The sequence below is a fragment of the Acanthopagrus latus genome, chromosome 18 (assembly GCF_904848185.1).
Source record: "Acanthopagrus latus isolate v.2019 chromosome 18, fAcaLat1.1, whole genome shotgun sequence".
Classification (NCBI taxonomy): domain Eukaryota; kingdom Metazoa; phylum Chordata; class Actinopteri; order Spariformes; family Sparidae; genus Acanthopagrus; species Acanthopagrus latus.
This window is the reverse complement of record NC_051056.1, coordinates 1,125,471-1,144,745: the sequence shown is the minus strand read 5'-3', so window position 1 is coordinate 1,144,745 and position 19,275 is coordinate 1,125,471. Positions and strand designations below refer to the sequence as shown.

Here is a 19,275-nt window from a genome sequence, read left to right as displayed (position 1 = left end):
TCGAGGGGCAACAGCATCAGGCCACAGCTTCCTCCAAGCAGAATTTAGCGTTCGACGACTCACCTCCCCCCATGCCAAAGAAATCAACTTGAGGCATGCCACGATGTCGAAATGATTTTTCCAAAACTCCCTGAGTGTCAGCTGCGTACTCTCTGTTATGTCGGAACACCATTTGAACATGTGTTTCGTGTACAGTTTCTTAAAATTAGAGATCACTTGCTGGTCCATGGGCTGGAGGAGAGGGGTCGTGTTGGGAGGGAGGAACAGAACCTTGATGAACGAGAACTCCTCCAGGATGTCGTCCTTGAGGCCAGAGGGGTGGGCGGGGGCGTTATCGATGATCAGCAGGCACTTCATGGGGAGATCGTTCTCCTCGAGGAACTTCTTGACAGCAGGGCCAAAGACCAAGTTGACCCATTCGACAAAGAACTGTCGGGTCACCCAGGCCTTGGGGTTGGACCTCCACATAACCTCGAGCCTCTCCTTTAAAATTTTGTGTTGCTTGAAGGCACGCAGATTTTCTGAGTGGTAGACTAGGAGTGGCTTGACCTTACATTCCCCACTGGCATTAGCACACAGGGCGAGGGTAAGACGGTCCTTCATGGGCTTGTGGCCTGGCATCTTTTTTTCCTCCACGGTGATGTACGTACGCCGCGGCATTTTTTTCCAGAAGAGGCCGGTCTCGTCACAGTTGAATACCTGCTGGGGGATGTAGCCTTCTTGATTTATGAGTTCCTCGAATTTTTTAACAAATTCTTCTGCCGCCTTTTGATCGGAACTCGCTGCCTCACCGTGACGCACAATGGAGTGGATGCCAGTCCTCTTCTTGAACCGATCAAACCACCCATGCAATGCCCTGAAGCAAGGACGTCGATGCCGTTGGCTGCTCATCAGAAGCTGCCTTACTTACTAAATCATTATAAATTGAGGACGCCTTCTCGCAAATGATCGTCTCTGTGAGGGTATCACCAGTCCTTTCCTTGTCTTTAATCCAAACAAGGAGAAGCCTTTCCATCTCGTCGTGTATGGGGGTTCTCCTTTTGGACATGACGGTGGTGCCCATTGAAGGTTTAGCTGCTTTGATGACTTCTTTTTGTTTTAGAATTGTTCCCATGGTCAAAGGATTTCGGCCATACTCACGTGCAATATCATTAAGTTTCACACCTCGCTCATATTTATCAATAATTTCTCTCTTTGTTTCCATCGAGAGCACTTTACGCTTCTTCTTTTCACTCGAATCACTTGCAGAAAGTTTTTTCGGCCCCATTATGAATGAACGATGTAGCGCACTGCAACAACAATACATCTTTGGTGGTGGGTGGGGCCTCTCATAGGAACAGCCAGACGCCGGGATGCTGCCCGGGGAGACGAGAGATGCATGCCACGGGCGAGGGAAATGGCGGTCGCACGGGAAATTTGAAATTACGTAACGTGAATTTTCCTGTATTTGTGGGATTTCGTTACGCGGGCATTTTGCCGTACCACGGGCAAAAATATTGCTGTTAAGTGCCTTCGTAACTTGAATTTTTCGTTAAATGGGGTGTTCGTAAGCCGGGGTTCCACTGTAACTCACTTTTTGTTGTATTTTCAGAACTTGTCATACTTGTTGATTCCACAACAGCCAGATTTTTTTTACATCATCATCATTTGCAGGTTGTTCACAGTAATTTCCACAGCAATTCATTTCTCTGTCTTTGAGCCACATTGGACCTGTCCATCACAGTGAATTTCCTCTTAATTTGTTGACACTTATTCTACAGGTTGCAGCATCTGCTGGATTTTCACTTCCACTGCAGTGGTTCCACTGTGTAGGTTCAGTTAAGCTCTGTATCTCTCTCTTAGTAGTTCAATTCTGGGTAATGTAACTTTCTTAAGGGGCACTACTCTGGTTTAAGATGTTATAAGAGTTATTGTACACTCACCATCTTGTGGAACAGTTTGTGGATACGCAGCAGCACAGAATGCACTTTCACTGGCATCACTGAAGACGTGTACTTCTCTTTTCATAGGTGTGTCCTTGTCCTTGAGCGCTGCATGATAATATCTGGAGATAGTTATATTTCTGATATCAGGCAACTCTGTGCACCACTAATTCCACAGATTCAGAAGGTTCTCTGGAAGATTGTCATCCCATTCAAGACCACGTTCCCAAATTTTCTGAAAAAGACACTTCACTCTGATGGTAAAAGGAGAAAGAAACCCAATAGGACCTAATATACATGCAGCAGCTTGTAACACGCCTCTTTTTGTGTTTTTTTTTATCCTTCAAAAAATCCATCAGATTCCTCAGATCAAAGATGAAGTCACCCTGCTCCATTCTCCATGTCAATCCAAGAACAATCCACAGTGTTGTTCACTTAAACATTTCCACTTACTGTGTCTTCCATCGTTTCAGAGTCAATGTCCACCCTGTGTCATGGTGCTCCTCTTCAGCTGGGATGCTAGAGACAGTTGGAGGGTCTGTTTCAACCGCGTGCAGAGGAGAGGTGTTTTCTCTCACCAACAGGTATTTAAATGCTTGGAAACTGTCCTGGAAAGGCTTGAGATACCACTGTACCATGACTTTACCACTTTTATAAACATTGACAGTTGTCATTATGCTGTCAAAGTCGTCTGGGTCCCTGATCTTCAACTGCCAGTACTCCTTGTTGGCTTTTTTTTTTTTGCCACTGAAGGGTGATGGTCGATAATGGCCTTGTGCCAGGCTACACGTCTTTCAGTATAGAAGATGAAATGACTAATTTCTCCACTTTTAAAAAGATAAGCAAAAAGGGTTTCTGTCTGTCCCTTAAGAAGCTCCTGTTTGAATGTGCTTCTCCCGGTGTCATTCTTGATGTTTGGTGGGTAGTGTATATGGATGATGTCAGTCATGCTCTGCTCTGGACAGTGAGGGAGGGTTGACTGCTGTACAGGATGGCTCATTGGTTAGGTTTCTTTGAATAAATGTTGAATAAAAAAGATGGAACAAGATGGCTGTTTTCCAACTGCTACTTTTAGCATCCACTGTTAGCTTCCAACTGCCATATTTAGCTGCCACTAGTTCCAACTGCCAGTTTTGAGTTCCAAATGTTATTGTTTGACCACAGCTCCAAGTGTTTATGTGGATTATTCTTAGTAATCTCTTTGTAACCCTTAAACAAACAACTATAAATTTAAGTTGTCAACAGTCCAGTGGTGTTTCTTCTGTTAGTTGTATGTAGGCCTACTCACTCCCTTTTGATAATCTGTTGTTTGTTGATTTTGTTGATTGTCTTCCTGTTTCCTGTCTCCTAGCAACAAGCTCCTACAGACTCCTGTTAGCTCCTGCTAACTAATGCTAGTTCTGTCACTTTTTCTTTGGGGATCTTTCTTGTTTTCCCTTGTTTTTCCTCTTTTGCAGTTCGACTTTTCTGTTGTCCTTGATCTTATCTTTAAGTTGTTCAAATTTAACTTGCTCTTCTCAGTTTGACATGACAAAAACACATGCATATCTAGGAGCTCGAGTAGTACATGTCCTCCTGCTTTGGAATCTCTCTCTCTCAGACTCACTCAAATTCAGCCTCAGACTTCGACTCAGTGAAATACATGACTCAGCCTCAGACTCATTCAGACTCAGCCTCAGATTCAGACTCACTCACCCTCAGACTCAGTCTCATATATCTGCACCTGATCAACAACATCAAACATCTGGTCCACACTCTGCACAGCCCAAAGAACAGTGGACCTGGAGTACTGTAGATCAGGTGTTTGTCCACTAGAGGTCAGTCCAACCCAACTGAAGACGCTGTCCATCCTCTGTCCTCATCAGTGTCTCTGTGTCCAACATTAAAACTTATCGCACAGCTGATCTTAAGTCAGAGACAAAGTGACTCTGTCAGGGAGCAGCACCTCAGAAACATGACGTCATGTCTCATCATCCACACTTCACTGCGCCTGGGATTTAAACCAGCAATCTTCTCACAGAGCTGAACAGTGCTGAGAAGGGTTCTCCTGAAACATCTGTTTTCAGTACATCTTTTCTTAAAACAGGAAGTCAGATGCTGAGGAGAGTCCTGGTTCTGTTCATGTTCCACAGAACAAACAAAAACCAACAGGAGGGTTTTTTCTTGTTCTCTTAAGAGCTGAATCAACACGACATCCTGACGTGACTCTATGGTGCCTCTGTAGCCCGTAGAAAAATAAATGGCTTCTTACGAGATTCTCACAGTTGAACCAATTCCAAACCACCACTTTCTGTTGGAAAGAGGGGAGAACTGTCACAGAACCAACAAAGAACCTTCGGACAGCAGCTGGAGGAATAAAGAGGAAAACGTCCTGAAGCTGGAACATTAAACTGATGTAAATCTGCATAAAAAACACATGTTTGTATTTTACTGGGAAATTCTCTTAAAACACAAAAACCAGTGAGGAGGACACAGATGACTAGTATCAGAGCCATGAGTACTGTCAGTTGTAGTATTAGTAGTAAAGTACTAGTACATATTTGTAGTATTTGCCTGTGGTTCATATTCTGTCTGATCTCAGATCAGTTGAGTGGAAAGTCTTTTACTGTGAAACATCTGCTGGCTGGTCTTTTATTATGAAACCCAAAGCCCTGCTGCTCAGTGACCAATAGTAACCCCAGTGTCCGCTCACTGAGACCGGAAGCTGTATCAGAGTTCACCTTACATAATAAAAGTGAAGTCTTGATGAGTGATTATAATCTGCTGAGCTGATTCAGACCAGCGTCAGAGATGTTTCTGCAGTCATGAAACCTGATGACAGTAGCACACCTGACAATGTTCAGCCACATGTTGGCGATAGAGGTGAAGCCCCGCCCCTTCCGGTTCCTCTCCTGGACCTAATTTATCAAATCTTTATCTGTAGTGACTGAAGAGAGGCAGATTAAGTATTGATCCTGTTTGAATTGTGTCATGAATCACATACTTTATGTTTTTCAGTCTGTCATAAAACTAATGAAATATCAGACTGTAAAAATATGTTAAAAGACATCACAGTCAACAGTGACACACTTGTTCATCTTGTTTAGAACCTTATTTGACCAAGTTGGCTCCATGTTGGTGCTGGTGACATGTTGATGAGACAGTATAGTTCACTGAGCTTTAACACAAAACTACACAAGGTTTGACTTTGATTAAAACAAACTGACAAATGTGTGAGATTTATGACACATGATCAGTACTTTATCTGTGTCTGTAATATCTTTATGATATAACTGAAACAATGGATGGACACTGGAGGTCAGTTGTGGCCGTTTACTGGGGCACTTTTCAGTAACAGGAACAAGAGGTCACCAACATACCAGCGGTGGTGCTATAGCCTCTGACTACTGAGTAAACAACATGTGGCCTTGGCTATGCCGCCACCTAGAGGACATCACTCAACATAACACGACATTCTCAATCCTCTACAGTGTCTTTATTGAAAAGAGTTCCGTGAGACCGACCGGACGGGGACGTAGCTTTAGTTACTAGCTCACACAGCTAAGCTACAATAAGCTATGGACAGGTTAGCTCGGTGGCTAAGTATAAAATGTGCCAAATCTAGACACTAAAACCTAAATACATTCGAAGACGAATACATCAATAAAATAATCACGTCGCAACAACAGGACACGGTCAGCAGCGACTTCCACAGGGACAAAGTCCTAGTCATTTGTTGTATTAATTACAGGGGTCGGTGTTTTATTTTGAAGGACGTGAACGGAAGCTGTGCGGGTGATTGTTGAGACTCCAGCGAGTGTTTGTCCAGCAGCTGCGGCTCGGTGCGGGATCAGAGGCAGCTGAGAGAAGCAGGAGGAGGGTTGGAGAGTCTGCGACTGAACCACATCCACACCGGACCGGACCGGACCGGTATTTACCCTGAAACTCAGATCTTCTTCTCTTCATCTCCCTTCAGCCCTGTTTCAGATCTCTGACCTCAGAATTCTCTTTATCCTGTTTCAGCTCGTGTCTCTTCACAAACACTGAGCGAGCTTCACACAGTTCACTTCATAATTATATCAGCTGCTTCTCCTCCTTCTTCTCCTCCCTCCTCCTCCTCCTCCTCTTCTTCTTCTTCTTCTTCTTCTTCTTCTTCTTCTTCTTCTTCTTCTTCTTCTTCTTCTTCAACTTCTACTCATTCAGCTTCTTCTCCCTCAACTTTTCTTTTTATTCTTCCACTTCTTCCCCATCTTCTTCTTCTTCTCTTTCTTCTCTTTCTTCTTCTTCTTCTTCTTCTTCTTCTTCTTCTTCTTCTTCTTCTTCTTCTTCTTCTCCTCCTTCTGCGAATTAAATTGTGTGTAAAGTTTTTCATGCATGACAGATGTGTTGAGTACTGGTTGAGGACAGGGACATGAGGGACGGTTGTGTTAAAGTGTACAGATGTGATGTGTTAGTTTGTTGAGCTGCAGCTCGTGTGTTGGCTGCTGGGTGCGCTGCACAAGCTCATCACTGTGATTCAATCAGGTGATTAAACAACAGAGGACACATTAAAAGACTTGAATGAGCTGAGAGGACCAGTGTCTCCATCTCTGTCTTTGTCCCTCAGACAGCAGAGATGATGTCTACAAGAAGAGTCACATTAGTCTGACTGATGATCTGATTTCATGCAGCAACTGTTCGTCCTCTGCCATCCTCAGTGTTTCCAAGATCAATCTGAACTACTGACAACAGTTATAAGAACACATTCACAGACAGACACACACACACACACAGACAGGTCAGTAACAGACAGATAGACAGACAAACACACACACACACAGACAGGTCAGTAACAGACAGACAAACACACACACACAGAGAAAGAGGGACAGACACAGACAGACAGACAGACAGACAGACAGAGAAAGACACACACACACACACACACACACACACACACACACACACACACACACACACCCAGAGAAAAAGAGACACACAGACAGAGAGACAGATGAAAGAGGACACATTAACACTTGTGTCTGTAAGCTGCAGGTCAGACCACAGTCAGCTGCTGTGAGTCTGAGACACAGTTAGACATTTAAACTCTGAAGAACTGCTCACTCGTCTGACAACACACACCATATTATATTATATTATATTATATTATATTATATTATATCTGAATCATAGAGTGAAGACAGACCTGTTGTCACTAAAGTTTTGACAATCAAAAAGATCTCATGTTGACATGGACAGACAGACAGACAGACAGACAGACAGACAGACAGCAGTGGCCGATCAGTGAATCAGGTTTTAAACCAGGTCTTTGATTCTGATTCTGATCAAACAGCTGATTTCATCATCATCATCATCACTACAGCTTCTCAGTCAGAGTTTAAGTGTGTTCTGTGTGTGTGTGTGTGTGTGTGTGTGTGTGTGTGTGTCTCCTTCCCCCCAGTCATTATTCAGAGTGTTTCCTGTGAACGATGGGCTGCAGCTCTCTCTCATCAAAGTGTAAACGAGTCTGAGTGCTTTTACACTTGCTAATGCACCCAGACAACCTATCATCATCATCATCATCAATGTTTTCCTCCTCTCACCCCTGACACACACACACACACACACACACACACACACAAAATCTGAAGTAACAGATTACAAGTGTAATCTCTGCTGTAACTGCATCAGAGTCACATACACACTTTGAATGTGTTCACATTATCAACATTATATATATTATCATGTTTTTCATGATGATAATGATATACATTTAATATACATATACATATGACATCATAGTGACATCATACAGCAACAACAAACATGGCTGTTCCTGGTGGAGGAGAACCTGCTGTAAAGGAGCACTATGTAGTTTACTTTTTGTGTGAACAGACTGAATAATCAAACTCTCTTTGTTTCCATGACTGAATAAACTGAATTAACACACTGACTTTAAAGGAGCTTTACTGTGTTTATGTGGGCGACCCTGCCACCTTTCTAGCTTCAAACAGTGTTGTGGGACCTTATTGGAAACTGGAAACAGTTTGTATTATTAGTTAATAAATATTGGAAATATTAAAAGTGCCACATTGAATTTCTTCTGCAAAACTACACAGAGCTGCTTTAATGAGCAAACATCAGCTCCAAACAGACCAGAGGAGACTGGAACAACAACATAAACCAGGCTCTCAGCAGAAAGGGGAGGAAATACTCTGAGATCTGGTGAACGTGTTTTTGGGTCACGTCGGTCAACACACAACAGGCAATATAAGTACATGTCAAATTGATTAATTTTAAGTTTGTGCTTCACTGTGACAGGAAGTCAAAGTGTCCGACAGTCATATGACTGCGGCTCAGGAAACAGGGAAGTTTGGTTTTTGCAACAGCTGTGAGGAAACTGGAGGATTTGATTTATTATTGAATAATGAAAGTGAGTTTGTGTTGTTGGTGACAAATATCTGATGTCTGCATGTTTCAAGATGTTTAAAAGATTAATTCTGTGGAGAATATCAAACCCTATCACTAATATTAGACTATAAAATAACAAGTGTGAGTAAAGACAGCTGATATGGTATTTAATCAGTTAACACATCTGCTTACATCAGTCTTTAATGTTGAATTAAAGGAGCACTACAAAATGTTTCCATCAGTGAAAATAACAGCGTCTCTCAGAGGAAACTAAGGTCCCACAACACTGTTTGAAGCTAGACAAGTATAAACACGCTAAAGTTCCTTTAAGGTAAGTGTGTTCATTCATTTCATTTAGTATTAATTAATTAATAACTAATATAATTAATATGTGGTGTTTGTGTGGTAAACAGGCTGCACACAGGGAGAAAGGTGTGTGTGTGTGTGTGATTATGTTGTGACAGGTGTTGAGTGTGAGGAGGAGTCTGTACCTGCTGTGACCTTTCACCTCTGCACCTTTGGTCCGTGAGCTGTTTCATCCCATCTGTCTGTCTAACACAGAGCGAGCGAGCAGTGGAGACACTCATCAGACGGACAGAAAGAGAGAGAGAGAGCGAGAGAGAGAGAGAGAGAGAGACATGTCTGTCTCCACACAGCTTGGCCTGTTGCTGTGGAAGAACTTCACCTACAGACGACGACAGACGGTCAGTCACACCTGTACCTGTACCCGTACCCATTGCTGTACCTGTATCATTACCTTTTTTCTGATTCATAAAAATGATCTGATGGAAACTGATCTTCATTTGTGGAAAAAAAAGCTGCAGGAATCTGAAATGAGAGGAGGGTGATCCAAAGTAATCTATAGTGATTTATGGTGATCTGTCGGGAACTATAGCGGTCTGTGGTTATTGCTAGTGATCTAAGTTATGTGGTGATCTAAAAAGTTCTGTCATGATCAATAGTAATATTTGAAGATCTACAGAGATCTGTGGAGATCTACAGAGATCTGCGTAGATCTACAGAGATCTGTGGGTATCTACAGAGATCTAAATGGAGATCTAAATTGAAAACGTACCTTTTCTCATTGGCTTTTAATTCAAGTTAAACCTTGCCTCAACATACTGTTGTTGTGTGTGCCCTGTTTGTTTGATGTTATATCTGTTTATTGTTGATTCTTGAGCCTGTGAAGCACTTTAGTTGTTTTTTACATGTGCTATTGAAATAAACTTGACCTTGATAATTAGTGATCTGTAGTGAACTACAGTAATCTGTGAGGATCTATAGTCAGTATGTGCTGTGCCATGCCATGCTGTCTGTTGTTGAGGGTCTGAAGTCGATCAATCGATGGCTCTTCATGAATTTTGAATGACTTCTAATAATAACGACAGGAAGCTGCTTCACACAGAGATACTATATGAGCCTCGTGAGAGGATCACCGTGTGTGTGTGTGTGTGTGTGTGTGTGTGTGTGTGTGTGTTACTGTGTCTCTGTGTGTTGTGTTGTGTTGTGTGGTATCTGCTGACAGTCCTGGTCTCTTCCTGTCCATCCCTCAGCTTCAGCTACTGGTCGAGATCATCTGGCCGCTGCTGATCTTCTTCATCCTCATCGCTGTGCGGCTGAACTACCCTCCCTACGAGCAGCATGAGTGTGAGTTCACAAAGCTTTATTGACACGTTGCTGTGTTTAATCTTAAGTGATGTGCCTTGCCCATGGGCACAATCAGCTGCTCTGGCAGGCTCAGGCTTTAGATCAGATCAATGAAAACTGTCAGCTGTCTAATCAACTGAAGCCAGAGGGACATCCTCATGTCTTAGTGACCCACAGTCCAAACATTCACCTGTCTGTCTCTCTCCTCATCTATCCACCTCTGTCCTCACCTGTCTGTCTCTGTCCTCACCTGTCTAATGTGTTCTGTCCATGAGACAGACAGCTGAAGTCTTCCTGCAGTCTGTGTTTGTGAAGAGGTCACCTCAGGTGCTGCAGGTGGGTCAGTGGGAGCCAGGTACATGCTGGGAGTTCGAGTGCAGGTACTCAGAGCCGATGTGAAGGTGCAGCTGCTACTCATTATCAGATCTTTATCAGCTGCAGAGTTGGACCCTTGTACCTTTAAGGACACTCTGACATCAGCTGACAGTGCGACTGCCAGTTCTTGATTGATTCCTGATCAGAGGGTATTGATCGATTATTGGACAGGTGTGTGGGTGTGGCGCGGCTGAGGTTGGTTGGTTGCTGCGGCAGGATTTAAATGAAGCGTCCTGAGGGTGAATGAAGCTGGTTGAAACTCCTCATAGTGATTATCAGAGCAGTTTACAGCTTTTTATCACTGGCTGTACCCGACAATATCACATCAGTGAAGGTCATAAAGCTGCGATCACGATCAATATACTCCTGATACAGTTATATTATCACACACTGACCTGTTAATCAGTTGGAGGAGCTCTGAACCTCCAGGCTAGCTGTTTCCCCATGTGTCTAATCTTGATGCTAAGCTAGGCTAAATTAGGCTATAGCTGTGGAGTGCAGCGTTCAGAAGATGGTGAAAGTTTTCTGTCAACATGTTACAACAGATATTAAAGGTTATACGGTCTTCAGGACTGACACGCATGCAGCTGATGACATGAAGAGAAGGAGTAAAGGCTCCGGTGTTTAATGTCAATGTTGCTCAGCTGCAGGATTAATGCTTGCAGCTTCAGGCAACGTTTTTTATTAGAGGATCAAAACCCAACCGACGGGAAACAAACAGTCCTCCTCCTCTTCTTAGGCTGGCTGAATTGTGTCGAGGGAAACCTGACAAACTCGGATCACTTCACACTGAAGCTCCTCTCTCCTCACCAGACCTCGCTGGACTGAGCTGCAGGAAGTGTCTCTGTTTCCCTGTGAAAGCAGAAGTGGTGTGAGCTGAAGCGCTCTCAGTTCTGCAGCAGGAATATTTGTGCTGTGATTCACGCGGCATGTGAGCTCAGGCGTGTTGAAACTTGTCAGTGTGAAGCCACTCTGAGGAGCTCACACAGGAGATTTCATTAAGACTTTAAGATCCTCATTTACGTGACATCAGCAGCTCTTTCCACTTCCTTAAAGTTCAGATTTTCTTCGTTTGTTCACATGTCGAGGATCATCTACTGATAACGCCTCAGTTATGTGACCCCGAAACAAACCGCTGCTGAAACACTCATGATGTGTCAGTGCAGCGGCCACGTCATGTTCAGGTGGGACCACGACATGTTCAGGTGGGACCACGACATGTTCAGGTGGGACCACGTCATGTTTCAGGTCGGAGCTCCTCTTCAGACAGGAAACATAGAATAAAACACTCTAATGCAGTGGTCTCAAACTGATCCAGTAAAGGGCGAGTCAGGTGTGTTCTTGCTTGGTTGAAATGAAAAGCTGTAGCCACAGTGGCCCTTCACTGCATCAGTTTGAGACCACTGCTCTAACGTGTTTCAGCATCAAAACTCCATCAGCCTTCAGTTTTACTCCTGATGGAGGTTTGATGCTGAAACAATGCGATGAACAGGCTGTGACCATGAAGATGTTTCAACTATCATAAAGTTTATAACTAAATGTTTTTGGACCGGAGGAACCAGAGAACACAGATCTGACCCAAAGGTTCAGGGACTTCACAGGCGGAGTTTGGAGGGATGATGTTTCTCTGTTTGGTCGAACACAGACAGGAAATGTTGTTCAGTAACTTTTATTTAAAGTTCACATGTTTTCTATGGTCTCTCTCTCTCTCTCTCTCTCTCTCTCTCTCTCTCTCTCTCTCTCTCCCTCCCTGAGCCTGCCAACTCCCAGAATGAGGAAAACAAGTGATTCCTGCATGGTCTCTGCAGCCCACCCACTGGTAACACGGCGCTCCTACAGGCTGTTCAGAATCTGCTCCTTTCGTTACGTAATGGAAGGAGTCATTATCATAGGCCGACCTCCTCTGTGCAGTGATAGGACATATCTGAGAGGGGAACGTTCATCCCCGAGGTGTTTGGTGTGTCCAGCAGTGAGACAGCAGTGTTTCACAATGTCGTCACTCAGAGCTAGACATGCAAATTGTTCTGTTGTTGGTTGTAAAAATCAACATCAGTGCCTATATTCTGTCCCAGCTACAGAACAACAGAAGAGACAGTAGTTGTGTTTCATTTTTAACGACAACGTGCCGGCTGCGGTTCGTGTAAGTTTGTTTGTGTGTGCTAATCACTTCACATCAGACTGCTTCAGTAACGAGGGTCAGTACAAAGCTGGCTTTGCCTCGACACTGACCCTCGTAAAAGGATCAGTCCCAACCATACTGGACCCAGCAACTGCACCCAAGCCACCAGTAAGTGTTGTTGCGGTTTGATAGTATTTACAGTTGTCTGCGAGTATGGTGAAGTCAGCTGGAAACTAGTTCCACTTCGGTCTGCTATGCAATGGCGTTTTAAGTTAGTTTAATGTTAATAACATTGCGATGGAGCTTGGTCATCACAGTAAAAAGTCTGGAAGCAGGCAGCAGGCAAGGCAGGCGTTGACAGACGGAGCTCATTAGCATTTCAAGGTGCAGAAAAGATAAACAAAACTCAGCTCTCCAGCTGCAGGCTTGTTGCGGGGAAGCCCTGTTAGTCGATTACAGAGTGCTGTAGAGTTCCGCAGCTCAGGGAATATCATTACTGCGGGACTGTACTGCGCATCGGTAATCGACTCGCAGGGCTTCCCCACAACAAGGAGGCTTCTCGGGTGGTGAGATTTGTTTCTGAGGATGCTAAAACTACGTAAGCTAGCGGTCCGCAAACTTTATTTCTCAAGAATATCCCTTTATCCCCCACACACCGCCCAGACGTCCAAGTGCCTTATCCGACCACTCTCCAACCAATCCGTTGCCTCTTGTCTGACCCCTTCGGCAGAAAAGTTGCATTGAAACACACCGCTTCGACATGCTGCCTACGAACACAAATTCATTCGTTCTGAACGGATATAACAACTAGTCTCGTGCCAGTACTGCAAAGCATGAAAACGGGGAATGATGGAATGGAGTGCGTAGAAAATCAATGCGCACACAGTATTCCGCCCCTCCCACACATCACGCTGATTCGCTAGCACACCGCCAATCAGAGAACCCAATGGCTCAGATGACCGACGGCCCTCCTCCTCAGACTTCACATGCTTGGTCTGAGCAGACAATGTCCATGCGGCTCCGAAAGCTTCCGACGCAGCTGAACACACCAAACTTATTTGTTCCCGACCTCATCCGAGTCTCTCCAAACGCTTCAGACGTCCAACGGTTGGGCCGGTGTGTTCCTGCCTTTTAAACAACACGTTACTGAAGTCAGAGTACTAATACCATACTGTGAAAATATAAATACTCCACCACAAGTAAAAACAAGATATCGATCGGTTATTAATAATCAAGCAAATGATAACTGATCACTGTAACATAAAAGTGAAAATATCTGTGCCAGAATTTGTACTTGTACGTGTACTACATTTTCTGCCACAGTAACTTATAACTAAAGCCGTCGAGGTAATATAATAGAGTAAAAAGTACAGTATTTCCTCTGACATGTGTTGGAGGAGAAGTTGACCTGAACATCATCATCACCACTGTATGTAGAGTACTTTTACTAAAGCACTCTACGTACAGTGATGATGATCAGGTCACTGTGACGGGTCACTGAAGTTTTTCTTCATGAGCGACATTAATGATTAACGGATCATTCAAATATTTGCTGCTCAGTTTGCTGTCGATCGATCGATTGATTAATTGGTGACTGGTTAAGGGAGTGGTGAACTGACGGATGGTTTCTGCTCAGCATGGCCTGTTCAGTGTTTCTGTCAGTAGCTAGTGTGAATGTCCCCTGATCGTCCTGAGGGTACGTGTCTCACGGAGTATGTCTTTATCTAATCTGTTGTGATTAGAAGGAGGCCTGTTGGCAGTTAAAGTTCTCTGATAGCAGCGTCTTCTCCATACATGAAGCTGACAGGGGTAAAGGTTGCGGCTCTGCCTGCCTCCTCCCTCACTGCTGTTGATGCTCCACTGCAGGTGATAATAAACCAATCACAGGTTATCTACTCGCAGTGTGTCCAGGTGAATGTATGGACAGTAAGTTCCAACGCAGCAGGAAGATAAAGAAGAGACATCCTCAAAGTCTTCAGTTGAACTCAGAGGGAAGCTGCTGAGTCGACACATGTGTCCTCAACACGTGCTGGAGAGACTCAAAATGTCTGAACAATGTACAACAGCGTTCATCCTCTGTGGAGAAGAATATTTTATAGAAACAGAAAGTCAAACAGAGGACCATTAGATAGGACTGTGTGAACAAACATGAAATATTATTGATCAGCAGCCTGATGTGAGCGGAGACATTGAAGAGACTTCAATTATTTATTTGTGTTTGGGACAAAACGAGACTAAATTCCTCAGATATTAAATCTGCTCCAGCTTCTGTTGTAATGATGCTTTTACTTTGGTAACAGACTTCTGTGGTGAACCTTGATTCACTTCCTGTTTTGTTATTTCTGTCCACAGGTCATTTCCCCAACAAGGCGATGCCATCAGCTGGCACGCTGCCGTGGCTTCAAGGAATCCTCTGCAACGCTAACAACCCCTGCTTCAGACACCCGACGCCGGGCGAGTCTCCGGGCGTTGTCGGCAACTTCAACGACTCCATGTAAGAGCTAAGGCTTTTATTCTGAAAAGACTGGTCATTTTTATTCTGAAATGCTGCTGCTAAAGATGCTGTATGTAAGAATCAGTCACCTGTCGATTTCATGCTCCAACAAATAGAGGAGAGCAGATCTGCTGCTGTCAGTTAGCTCAGTTAGCTGTGCAGTTAGCGGTCTTAGTCACTGGCTCCAGTCAGTCTGCCTGGACCGGCAGCTGAGAGCTCTGCTGAGAGTTGGTGGAGCTACTGAGAGAAGCTCTCAGGCCCTGCTAGCTGATTAGCATGCTAATTTTAGTCTTTGTTCATTATTCAAACGTTTTTAAACTGAAATTTGACATTCAACGCAGAAGAAGAATGTTTTCCACTTGACTGAACTAAGTGTTATTGTGGTGACTGTTGACAGAACGTGTCCCTGATGTGACGTCCTGCAGGCTGACACATGAATGCTCTGAACCCAGTCCTGTTCAGTCCCTCAGTGTTTTATCTAGAAGCTTTTAACCATTCAGCTCCATCGTGTTTCAGACTGACGTTCATCTCTTTTGTCTTTTCCTCTCCAGAATCTCTCGTCTGTTTTCGGACGCCAAGAAGATTCTTCTGTACAGTCAGAATGACAAGAACCTGGATGGATTCAAGGAGCTGGCTCAGGCTTTACAGGCGCTGCAGAACAGCCAATCAGGTAAGAAGCACTGAGTCACCGCTAACTGCTGGAGCAGCCAGTAGCTAGTTAGCTGGTTGACTCAGTTGCAATGCAGCTAGCAGTGCAGACTGGCACCGTGGAGCACTGGGATACACTGGTCGATTAATTTAGAGACATGTCCTCGGTGAAATTGTTTGACCACCTGCGCCTGAGAAATATAATAATTTCTTACAAAATGAAAATCGTAAAGACAGATTATTCATACTGCATGATTTAAAGTAATTGACCAGGAAGTAAAACTAGATAAATACGACTTGTTGAAGGGTGGACAACTCGTCACCTCAAGCTGATTCATAGACTGTTGATTTTGTTGATGAATTATTTTCATCAATAAATATTAAATATAATAATGAGGTCTTAGGCACAATGACAGAACTACGGAAACTGGGAACTGGGAATGAACCTTGAAAGATGAAAAGATGAAATATCCTGACAAATATTTTTTCAGCTGTTCTGAAGTCTGAGACAAGAAGACCAGTTGAAAGCAGAAAGCTGAGCCACCACATTTTTTGCCACTCTGGGCTTCTGTACAGAAAGATATAACATTAAGACACAAACAACAGCTGTTTGTTTGTTGGTAAATGGTCTGGCACAGTTCTGACCCTCCATGTGAAAACGATTGGTCTCTTGGTCTTTATTGTCTGTGAAGTGAAAAGTTCTCTGCAGTCCAAACATTTGTCCTCAGCTGGTTTCCTCCATCTGTTCTCTGGAGTTTCAGCCTCATTGAACAAAAAAAATGTTCTTCTTTGTGTGTTAATTTGCACTTTCTTCTCGCTGCGGGGGGTGTTTCTTTTCTCTACCTGCTCCAACCTGCTGGCCTCCTCCTCCTCCTCCCCCCTTTGATGGAGCTGCAGCATATTTCTGCTCTTTATTCCTTTAATCACTCTTCATCACACAGACCGCTTTAATTCATGAGAGTGAGCTGTGGTTGTGTGAGTGTGGGCGGAGAGACGAGCTGCAGCAGGTTTACCTTCTCAGGTGTTCTCACCTGGTCAGAGTTCATTATGTTACTGAGCCGTCCGGACTCGGAGGAAACGCGAAGACTTCAGAGCACAACCAGAGCACTCTGCCTCAGCAGGTGGAGGTCAGCGTGTCGTCTCTCTGCTCTCTCGGCGGCGACACGCTAAGCGTCATAGAGTTCAGACATGTCGCTCTGCAGCTGAATCAACTAGAGAGACTCACAAGGAAATCTGGACCTGAACCTGAAACCTCAGAGTTCGCTCACTTGCTGCAGTCACACATCAGTCAGCTGAATTGGCTTGAATAATAATAACAGGTGATCCACTCATCAGGAAATAATGGTAATAAATAATAAAAAATAATAGCTGTATGTCTGTTCACTGCTGTATTGCCTTTGAGCAAAACATCCTCTGAGAATCTCTGTTTGTCTATGGAGGCCAACAGTGTCCAGTATTCAATAAACAGGAGAGATTCAGGCGTCAAAGAGATGATTATTGTGCTGATGACTGAGGTGACAATCGCGGCGTCCTCTGCAGCAGTGCTGGCTCACAGCTGGTTGTGTTGGTGTGGTGGCTGCAGTTTGATTGCTCTGTAGTTAATGTTGAGTAAAGTCTGACGGAGGCTCCTTATTGAAGCTGACGTTTTGCTCTGCTGGAAACTCTTCCTCATTTGACCAATCATATCACTCTGAGATGCTGATGTCAGACAGCTCAGCATGTCTCCTGACCCGTCACCTCCGCTTGTCCCTGAGAGGCCTCGGTACCTCAGTCCTCTCAAACTTGTGACTGTGGTGAACTGCTCTGAAGAGTTCAGTGTGAAGGAACATGATGATGTGTTTGTGCAATCGCTACAGCTACATGTTAAAACCTGTAGAAGAAGAGTGTTTGTGTGTGTGTGTGTGTGTGTGTGTGTGTGTGTGTGTGTGTGTGTGTGCGCGTGTGTTGGCGTTTTCTTTGTGAATGTAAAATCTGTGTGTTGCGGGTTACGTGTGACAACATGCAGTAATGTACTCTGCACGTACACACTCATTTACATACAAACACGCCCACACAAGACCAAATATGGTCAACATTTCCTCTGACGCTCCTGTAGCCTCAGGTGTGTCTCACCTGGAACTTAGTTCATCAAACAGGGAGAGAAAAAAATTCACCCAGTGTTGAGTCAAGTTCACACAGAGGAGGAGGAGGTGGAGGTGGGTGGAGATGAAGCAGGAGGAAGCGGAGCAGGAGCAGGTGGAGGAGGTGAAGCAGGAGGAGGTGGAGCAGGAGAAGCTCTCTCACTGTGTCTGTGTTTGGCCCTCTCAGGCTTCCAGCTTAGACATTTCCTGCAGGACGAGGAGACGGTGTCTGACTTCCTGCGGAGTAACGCTTCATTCTCTGAGCATGATGTTCAGCAGATCAGAGACGCCGACATCAACCTGGAGAAGGTGAGCCCACTCTGCATGTGTGCAGTGCGAGCAGATCCACTCTGACAACATGGTGGACTGACTTCAATAGACTCTGAACGTGTCTATTTCTCCCCGTCCGTCTCAGGTGCTCCTGAGGGGGTTTGGGGTCCACCTGAGGGACATGTGTCCCCGCAGGGGCAGTGGACGGAGCCTGGAGGACTTTGTGATGATTTCTGACCGACAGGTGTCGATGCAGGTACAGGAAGTGATCTGTCAGGCCCCGCCCACTTGGCTGAACCACGCTGAGGAGCTCTTCCTGAGCAACCTGGACTTCTTCAAACCCATCCAGGTAAACTCACACCCGCTCACAGGACAGAGCTCTGAAAGAACAGAGGTGTTTGAGAAAACAAAAAAAACGTTCAATCTGCAGCAATGCAGTCCACGCGCGTCGGGGCATGCAGCGTACCTGGCCCCATTGCCTGAGTACTGTGCACACGTCTTTCAAATGTCCATGTTCCGGACAGTGCAGGAAGGAGTTAAATGTCATTTCCTGTGTCTAACATGTGGTGTTGTGACTGTGACTGTATATTGGCCTATATGTGGCCTATAAGGGCTGGACTCTTATCAAACATGTGAAGTTTGGTTCCAGATAGGAATGAGAAAGTTGTTCCTTTATGACCTGGTGGCCTTCTTCTACTGGTATTAAATAATGTACGCTGAAGTCAGAACAACTCTCTGCAATCTACATAAAAACAAAATGGACTACAGGTGAAAAATCCCTCAAAGGAATTTGTGGTCAGTTGTGTTTTGATTATTGATTGGCGGCAATGCAGTCGGAGGGTGTGCTCACCTTTTAGTTGCATGTCATCTTGTGGTGTATGTTATGGAGGAAAAAACCTATAAATGTCATGTAAATAGGATGTTTGTTGGATTTCCTGTGTCCAGTAGGTGGCACTATCGATATGACACAGTACTGATGCATGGAGGTATTCAGGGCGAAATCTTGTACATGTGTGATGAATTTGGTGGATGTTTTTTGTGTGTCTGGTCATCATACATATGCATGCCGAATGTCATTTATGAACATCCATGTAGGAGGTGGGGCTCATTGAACACCTTTTAGTAACTAACATCAGCTAACTGAGCGTTCATCTAAGTCTCCTGTGCTTCCTCATCTCACTGATGACGACCATCAGATGTGGTCGTCTGGCTCTCACGAAATATATACCAGATTTAATCTCACGAAAAGTTTATCTGCACCAGAACCACAATCAGACAAACAAATGTTGATATATCATGAAGTATTGTTCT

The 19,275-nt window shown here is 44.4% G+C and overlaps 1 protein-coding gene across 2 annotated transcripts in view; it reads left to right on the top strand.

Moving 5' to 3' along the window:
* The first annotated feature begins 2,317 nt into the window (after window positions 1-2,317).
* The window catches only part of abca1b (ATP-binding cassette, sub-family A (ABC1), member 1B), a 45,706-nt gene continuing 28,748 nt past the window's right edge, over window positions 2,318-19,275 (top strand). The window contains exons 1-8 of one of the 2 annotated variants that reach the window (XM_037076834.1): window positions 2,318-2,506; window positions 5,675-5,831; window positions 8,853-8,995; window positions 9,845-9,938; window positions 14,785-14,926; window positions 15,478-15,596; window positions 17,882-18,003; window positions 18,110-18,313. In XM_037076834.1, coding sequence (XP_036932729.1) covers window positions 8,930-8,995; window positions 9,845-9,938; window positions 14,785-14,926; window positions 15,478-15,596; window positions 17,882-18,003; window positions 18,110-18,313 — 747 coding nt within the window. In that variant the 5' untranslated portion in view covers window positions 2,318-2,506; window positions 5,675-5,831; window positions 8,853-8,929. Of the gene's footprint in view, window positions 2,507-5,398; window positions 5,832-8,852; window positions 8,996-9,844; window positions 9,939-14,784; window positions 14,927-15,477; window positions 15,597-17,881; window positions 18,004-18,109; window positions 18,314-19,275 lie in introns of those variants that run through there. The other variant, XM_037076835.1, reaches the window with a different exon arrangement.